The sequence below is a fragment of the Urocitellus parryii genome, chromosome 5, assembly GCF_045843805.1.
Source record: "Urocitellus parryii isolate mUroPar1 chromosome 5, mUroPar1.hap1, whole genome shotgun sequence".
Lineage (NCBI taxonomy): Eukaryota > Metazoa > Chordata > Mammalia > Rodentia > Sciuridae > Urocitellus > Urocitellus parryii.
In genome coordinates, this window is record NC_135535.1 from 23,514,243 (window position 1) to 23,523,488 (window position 9,246).

General features: G+C 36.4%; 1 protein-coding gene across 2 annotated transcripts in view; it reads right to left on the bottom strand.

Annotated features, from left to right (window-relative positions):
* Nedd1 (NEDD1 gamma-tubulin ring complex targeting factor) overlaps window positions 1-4,466 on the bottom strand; it is a 53,229-nt gene extending 48,763 nt beyond the window's left edge. The window contains exons 1-2 of one of the 2 annotated variants that reach the window (XM_026397827.2): window positions 4,407-4,466; window positions 2,031-2,174 (exon numbers count right to left, since the gene is read on the bottom strand). In XM_026397827.2, the coding sequence (XP_026253612.1) occupies window positions 2,031-2,166 (136 nt within the window). In that variant the 5' untranslated portion in view covers window positions 2,167-2,174; window positions 4,407-4,466. Of the gene's footprint in view, window positions 1-2,030; window positions 2,175-3,996; window positions 4,101-4,406 lie in introns of those variants that run through there. The other variant, XM_077798333.1, reaches the window with a different exon arrangement.
* Window positions 4,467-9,246: the final 4,780 nt, after the last annotated feature.

The window sequence follows — 9,246 nt, forward strand, 5'->3', positions numbered from 1 at the left end:
GGTAGTAATAAGTAAACACAAAAAAGTAACTAAAATTTTTGAATATACTAATACAATCAAGAATAAAATTCAGACTTTTAGAGTCGTAACACATTTTAATATCAGCAGTTTAAATTTATGCTCTTTAACAAATAAAGTCTATGCAGAGAATCAAGGGAGAATGGCTAACTAGGCATTCAATCCTAACTGTACTACTTTTGGATAAGCTGCATAACATTCAGATTTTTTCTAGACCATATATTATAATATCATTCAAACAAAATCATTTCTACATAGGTACTACAACACTGAGAAAAATAAATCATTTCCCTTTCCCTGGCTTCTTCCTCTGTTTATTACTAATTTTGTCCTTAGAATATAAAAAAGAACTGAAAGAAGATACTGTGAAAGGGTAAGCTATATACTTTTCAAAGTTCTCTTATATTTTTAGAAGTCATGAGAAAATGAGGAATATTATTAAAGAACCAAAAGAGAAAACTAACCTCCCTGGCACCTTGCACTAATCCCATTTTTGGAATCTATGTTATGGGGACTCAAAAGTTGCTGAGTTCAACTATTCTTTATTCTTCAATAACCAACCTCCATGGAAGGAATCAAAATCTCATTAGGAAGACAAATAAATATATGAAGGCTTTCAGTGCAGATTCATGCACACAAGAAAACTATACTGAAATAAAACCAGTTTCCAAGCCAACCAACACAACCTCATAGCCACATCAATTTGTTGATATGTCATTTAGAAACATATCAGCAAATGCCAGCTCCCAGTAAAATTCCCTAGAACAAAAAGTAATAAATCTTATTAAAAATTACTTCTTTTCTCTTACACAATAACAGAAAAAAATAAGCTCTGAAAATAATGAAAATCTAAAAAGAGGGCAACCACTTCATTTACTTGCCTCTCTCTTCAAAACGTTTTCCCTACTATACATTGGAGAGTCCTTCAAAAACTAGTTACTTTACTATGAGTTTGATTAATAGAGCACCAAAGTAAATTTTACTACTGTAATGCAAAAATCAAGAAATGATGAAGAGGTACATTTAAATAGCTAAGAAAATTTGTCATATTTGTTATGTACTTGTAAGAACAAGCCTTAAACATAAAAAAATTCTAATATTTTTGTTCAAGGATAAGTCATATTTTAAAGTTTTAATATTTTTCTTTCATTAAGAAGTAAACATTAATACTTTGGTATTAATAAGATCATAAACAATTTGTTGTTTAAGAAACAGTGTAAACATCACAAAAAAAAAATAGTTCCTAGCATACCAATTCTATATTTTCATAAAAGGGTGTTAAGAATTAACAGCAGTGATTCTGAACTGGGGGTGATTCTGGCAATTCTGGAGACATTTTTGGTTGTCACCATTGTGGCTTTTGGCATGTAGTGGGTAGTTAGCAGGAAAGCTTCTAAACACCCTGCAATGTATAGAAAGTCCCCATGACAAATGTATAAGGCAGCCCAAAATGTCAATAGCGAGAGGTTGAGAAACATTAGTTTACGGGTGTAATTCCTTCATTCATTTTATCCACATTTAGGAGCTCACCAAGAAAAGAAGTCAAGCTATACAATTTTACTACTTCTGTTTGGGAAACGTTACTTTCATCATAGAAAGGGAGAGAAATACAAGTAGAATATCAGTAAGATGATGATACTCAACAATTTATTTCCTCCTCATTTTGTTTCTGTCTTCAAATTCTGTCATTAATTTCCAAATCAGATTCAAATAGTCAAATGCAGATGCAAAAACTCATTCCAAACTGCTGATAACACAATTAATTCTATGTTCTATTATCTAGATACTAATATTTTTTGAATGAGTAGGCTGCAACTCAACCTTTAAAAAAATAAAATCAACAGACAAAATCAAAATACATTTATATATAATTTTTAAAAACTACTATATTTTAGTCAATGGTAGCCATACTAAATATATTTTTCATTATGTGTAATATGCCAAAGTTTCATTGTTACTTATTGTTAAGCCCAATAAGGTGGTTACTTAAAAAAAAAAAAAAAAAAGGATACTATTGCTGCTCCAACACAATGAACTGATTCCATGTGGTGATGTGTGTGGGTTGAATTTATCCACCAGTGTCATGGATGATGCATCCCATATTTTAATATCATCTCCTGATGAAGCAAATCTGAGGTTTTCTTGCATGACTGCGCCTACAAAAAGTTTACAACATTATATTTAAACAGGATGGGGAGGAAAAAACCTGTTGAAATGAAACATCTAATCAAAAATGAACTGCTGTTTGTCCTTTTTTACTCTAGAGCACTTACCACAAAGTAGAAGCAGTGACCTTTCTAAAATATATATCACATACTCTTGATTGACCCTTCCAATTGTTCCCCAATAGCAATTACAATAAAATCCAACCTTCTTACCCTACCTTACATGACCTGGTTACTGGGTAACTCTCCTACCTCTCTTCCCCAAGGGCCACCAGACTCTGAACACAATGGCCTCCTGTCTCATACAACAAGACAAGGTCATTCTCACCTCAGTGTCTTTTCACTTGCTGCCCCATGGTCTTCTTCTCATCATTTAGGTCTCAGCTCAAGTGTCTCTGCTTCAGAAAGGTCTTCCCTGACCACTGTGGCTAAAGTGGTCCTTTAACACTTATCTTTCTTTACTCTGTATTCCATTGCCCAATTTCATTTCTTTTTCATGGCATTTACTACTATCTGAAATTCTTATTTGTTCTCATAATAAGGTCTGCCTTCCTATATCAGAATCTTGAAACATTCCTGGCATACAGTAGGTACTCAATACATAAGTGTTAAAAGCAACATCCTAATATTTTTTTAAAAATGTACCATAAACCTGTGTACTTGCAAGTCTGAATCCTGACATCCCAAGTTTTCCAAATAACTAAAATTTGTAATACCATCAAAAGAGATGCCACTTTATCCCTATACCAATTCTTGATCTATGATACCTTCACTTTTCTCATTTATTTACAGTATGCACTATTTAGAGGCACTACATAATTCTAACAAGGTGCTCTCACAACCAAAGGCAGTCTAGGATTCAGAGGCAAGGAAGTTGATCCAGGCAGATACTTTAAAGAACAGCAAGTACTATGAATGATGGGTAAGAAAAAAATATGCTCAAAAGTACATGTGAAAGAAAAAGAGCATAGAAGTACACTCCCAACACCTTACTGGTACCAAGGTGAACAAGTATTGCATAGCAATAGTCATATCATACGGGTCCCAAAGTCATCAGGAAAGCATCACATTTAGGTCTAATATACTCCAGTTCAAAGGACAAGTTAAAGGCAAAAATGAATTACAGGAATCTTTCAGTCTCAAAGACCAAAAAAAAATTAATATTTATTAAAAAGCTAACACTTTTAACACCAGAAAGATCCTCACATGTTTTGTTATGCTCTTTTCATCAAATAAACAGTGCTACTAAGAGTCACTGAAGTCACCTGTTGAAATGTACACATACAGTGTTTCGATTTGGTGTTTTAAACATATGTAACTTCTGCCCTGTTGGTTTCCTACTCAAGTAACAATGAGATGCTGGAAAGGTGATCTCTAAGCCTAGAAACACTCCTGAAAGATGTAGCCAGCTACCATAACCCTACCCAGTGCCCGATAGGCAATGTGGTGTAGTGGGTAGATTACTGAAGTCAAAGTTCAGAAAAAGATGGGTTTAAAGTGCTGCCCTAACTTAGGTGATGGTAACCTTGACAATCCTTAAATTTTTTCTTCTCTAAGTGGGAAACGGGACCATCTGCCTACCTATCACCCATTTCTGGGATCTGAGCACATTAAAGGGAGAAGCGCTACATCAGCTCTTCAAAGGGAGTCGCGTCCAAAGAGATCTGCCAGGGCACCAGGCATAAACCGGACACCAGGCCGGCCCAGTTTAGGGATGGCAGCTGCTCGCAACAAGTCAACAACACTCAGCTGAATAAAACTTCTCCAACTTTCCTCCACCAGGACGCACTCTACTTGCCAGAGCACGGCTCACCTGGGGTTATTGGTAAAACGCACTCCAGTGCCCGCCAAAAGAACCATAGGGAGGTTTACAAAACGGGAGACAGACTTGTGGGGAAGAGGCAAAACTTTCCGGAGGCTGCGCACCCCCTTCAGCCGCCGTCAAACTACCCTAGCGGGACCCGCTACTTCTCGGGACCAGGCGGAGCAGTCGGGGGCGGAGGTGCGTGACCCCGACCCGAGAATCCCGGGCCACTTCCCCGCCCGCCGGGCCCCGGCCGGGTAACCGCCTGGAGCGCAGGGCCGGCCGGAGCGCGCGGAACCCAAGCGTCCCTGGCGCCCCAACTCTGAAGTGGTTGAAAGGCGGCCGGGCGACAGGAAAGCGGTCGGACGTGACCCGCGTGATCGGGCTACCAGCTGACTCCGGGACCTCTGGGACCTCACCTCTCCGCAGCGGAACAACGGGGAGCCCAGGCGCAACCCGTTCAGCACTCGGCTTCCGGCTCCCGCCTGGACTTGTTAAACTTCGGCGGCCGGAAGTCCCGCCCCGGATTACGTCACGGGGTGAGGCACCGCCCCAAGCGGCGCTCCCGTGTGCAGGGCAAGACCTGGGCAGGGGCTCAGGCTGGAGCTGGTGCTGGGGGTCTACAATACAAGCCATCCCAGCCACGGGGCGGAAATTTGGGCCCGGGGCAACAACTTCCACGCCCCAGAGACAGCCGGCAAAATGCTTCATTTGTTCTCTGACTGCCAACTGTGTGCCAGGCACTGTGTTAGATAAATCTGGGAATAGATACAGTGATGGGTTTAGCCTGGGGTGGACAAGAGTACAATGAAGATTCTGGTCCCTGGCCTGGTGAAGCTCACAGTAATCCAGTACAGAATTACAATTATTAGTGAATAATTACAGACTTTAAAGGGAAAACTGTGACAGTTGATACAAAGGAAAGATACCAGATTATGAGACCTCATGATAAGGAAAATTAATATGGATGTAGGCTTATGAAAGATTCTATAAAGAGGGAACTATGTGGAACAGATAATACCACATAAATTTTGCTAAGAAGTAACCAAAAACCTAGGAGTCTGAGCTCGCCAACTTCAAAACCCAGGGTCTTTCACAACTTGCTGTGAGGTCAGGAATATCAAACACCATCTGGTTGGAGATTCTTTTGAAGGGAATGCCTCTCAGCATGGACGAGAGGGTTGCTGAGCTGAATTTTCAAATGCCCCTTTAGCTCTACTGACAATTTTTGCTGAGAGTACTTATAGGGCATTTCTTCCTCAAAGTGTCACTCTTTGATCACAACTACACACGGGATGGACATTGTTTGTAGACTAGGTACATAAGCCCCAGTTATTTGCATCCATATTGCAAGTAACTATAAACATTCCTTAAAAGTCCATTCTCCCACCCCCAGGAGAAATTGGAGTCCTGATAACGTTCTGGAGGCTGATGAGGAGGGACAAAGGATAAAGATAGCAAGCAGTGACTACCTTAATTGTATAAACTGCAATTCTTGAGATTATTAAATCTAATGTTGGCCGGGATGGGCACAAAATGTTGGGAACTGAGACAGTAGAATAATGGAGCTAGAGCAGGGGGAATTGGGGACAAATGGATAAAAAAAAAAAAAAAAAAAAAAAAACTCTGAAAATTGAAACCAGCAGGAAAATTGAGACTAGGCTATATGAAAAAGATGTCTGATATGATAAAATATAATAATGGATTATATATAGTTATTGGGCACTTTGCTAGGCACTATATAAGTATAGGTATGTATATAAAGTATAGATGTATGTATATTCAAATGTATAATTTCATCTTTCTAAAAGCACATGAAGTATGTACTATTATGGACATATGATGAAACAGATGTTAGGTAAACTTGCCCAAGATTACACAGTTAGTAAGTAATAGAGGCAGAAATTAAGCCCAGGACCCCCTAAGATTAAGAATACAAGGATGCCTATAAAGACTGTACTCCAAACCATTACACTATGTAGTCAAAAGTCAAAACAGGATGAAGGACATAGTAATAACTGCCACTCCTCCCTTCTTTCTGGTGCTATAGTCTCATCATACCTTAAATTAGTCGTAGAAAAGTCCCATTGTTCTTGTCACCATTTCTGTGTCCATTTGTTTTCTATTTATGTTCAACATTATTATGATCAGAGAACATGCTTTCTGAGATTTATACTTTTAAACTCTATTGAGACTATGTGGTTTTCAAATACATATTCTATGTGTATTTGAAAAGAATGTTTATCTTGTAAAGTTGGGAATACAGTGTTCTATGAATGTCAGTTAACAATATTCCTTGTGTAGTATAGAATACAAGCAATAGAAACCAAATGTTGGAAATCTTGGCAATATATAAATCACATAAACATATATCTTCCCAAATAGACATCAAGACATGAACAATTCCTAGAGATAAAGAGGAATATTTCATAATAATAAAATGGTAAATAACACAAGAAGCTATATCAGTTGTAAATGTGTGATCAACAACAGAATTTGGAAGTATATGAGGAATAAAATATCAGAACTAAAGGGGAAAATGTATATCCATAATCATTATTGGAAACATTAACAGAATTCTCTCAGTATTTGATAGAAAATCCCAGATAAGGAAAAAAATCATAAAGATGTGGACGATTTGGACACTACCAACTGTTGTAATTGACACAGAACACTGTACTCCCAACTATTACAAAATAAATTTTTTTCAAATATATATGGAATGTTTATGAAGATAAACTATATAATATCAATAGATTTTAAAAGAGTAAATATCACCAAGCATGTTTTCTGATCATAAAAGAATTGAACATATATAGAAATAAACAGAGTATCTGGAAAAGTTTTGAACATCTGAAAATTAAGCAACTTTACTTCTAAACAGCCCTGGGTCAAGAAGTAATCAAATCACACCACACACACACACAAAATGCAACATATAAATATTTATGTAGACAAAGATATAAAAAGAAAAAATATAGAAAAAGTTACAACAGTGCTTAAGAGAGAAATAATAAGCTTAAATGTTTTTATTGTGGAACAAAAGCAAGTTCTAAAATCAGTGATCTGTGCTGTGCTGTGCTGGGTGGTAAGGAATCCAGAAAAAGAAGAGCAAATTAAACACCGTAAAGATTTTTTTACTGTACAAAACAATGAAATTGAAAACAAATAAATAATAGAGAAATACTGATGAAACTGAATGCTGATTTTTTGAAATGATTAATAAAATCAATAAGCCTCTACCTAGGTGTATCCAGAAGAGAAAAATAAATTAGCAATATCCTGATTAAGACAGAGATCATCAATTCAGATCCAAAGAACATCATAAAAGATGATAAGGGAATACTCTGAACAACTCTATGTTGATAAATTTGGTGACTTAAATTAAATGGTCAAATACCTTGAAAGATACATATATTAAACCTGACAACAGAAGAGAAGGATATGTATATAAATTGAATTCATAATTAATAAAACTCAACCACAAAGAAAACCTTAGGATTAGACGCCTTCACTGTTGAATTCTGCCAAACCATAAGGAAGAAGTAACGCCAATCCAATGTAAATTTTGTCAGAAAAAAGGAGGAAGTGTTTCCTAAACACATTTTTTTTAAGACAGTATTACTCTGATAGTAAACCTAAACAAATATATTACAAGAAACAACTGTAGACACCTATCCCTAAAACATAAGACAAAACTCTGTTTTTTTTTTGTGTGTGTGTGTGTGTGTGTATTCAAATTGAATCCAGTACTATGTAAGAAGGACTACAACTCATGGCCAAGTAAGATTTATTCCAGAAATGCTGAGTAGATTTCACATTAAAAAATCAGTTAACTTAATTCACCATATTAAAACAATAAATGAAACAACATAAATAATTATATCAATGGATGAAACAAAAGTATTTCAGAAATGTGACATGCATCCATGATTAAAAATTCTCAGCAAACTAGGGAAAAGAGGAAGGAAACATCCTCAACTGGTCAAGGTCATCTATGAAAAGTCCATGGATAGCACCTTCATGGTGAAAACTGGGTTGTTTTCCTCCTAAGATTAAGAATACAAGGATGCCTAGAGTCACCACAGTATTTGACACTCTCCTGGAGGTCTTTGGTAGTGCAATAAGGCAAAAAAAAAAAAAAAATGAATAAAAAAACATACAGAATGGAGAGGAAGAAGTAAAACTCTGTTGACATACCATATGATTGTGTGCTGGAAAAATCACAAGGAATCCAGAAAGAAAACTCTTACAGCTAATAAATGAAATTAACAAGGTCTCCACAAAGTCAATACCCAAAAATAGAATAGTATTTTTATATGTAGTAACAATACACAATTGAAAAATTTCGGTTCCATTTCCAATAGCATCAAAGTTATGTGTGACTATTTCTAACTACACATAAATTTGAGAAAAATGTGTGTAATAAGTATACATTTAAAAAAACAGTACTGAGAGAAGTTAAAGACTAAGTAAATGGAAAGCTATGTCATAGTCATGATTGATTGTTGTTAGAATGTCCATTATTTTTCAAATTAAATCTGTACATTCTACTGAATCTCCCCCAAATTCCAGCAGACATAAAATAACAAAGCTAGTTCAAAATTTTATATTTTAATGTGAATCTCCTAACCAAACCAATATTTAATAAACAACAAAATCAGAGGACCTATATCTCGTATCAATCCAAATTCAATCCAAACTAACCCACAGTGACAGAAAGCAGAAGAGCTTTCTTGCTGAGTGCCTAGGTGTTATGGAAAGGATGGACTACAAAGGAGTCAAGGAAACAATGATAGTGATGCGAATGTGATTGATATTGGCAAAGGAAAATCTCAGTCTAACAGGTGAGCATTGGGCCTAAAGAGCAACTAGTCCATGTAGCAGATCCAAGGATTCCACAGAGATACAGTCAAGATAAACACACACACACACACACACACACACACACACACCTTGAATGTTTAATTATATTGAAAAGAGGTTTACAAAACTGGGGGAGAGAAGGGTAGGGCTTAATTCATGACTGAATCCATAGAAACCAGTCAAATAACCAAACAACAACTAAGCAAAAACCAACACCAGAGAAACAAAAAGTCCTGTGAATAGGAAAAAAAATGGTAATGGAAATCATAATTTACTACATACTTATTATGGTTTGGATATGTGGTGTCCCGCAAAGTTCATGTGTAAAACAATCAAGAAAGTTTAGAGGTGAGATGATCAGGTTATGAGAGCCTTAGCCTTATCACTAGATTA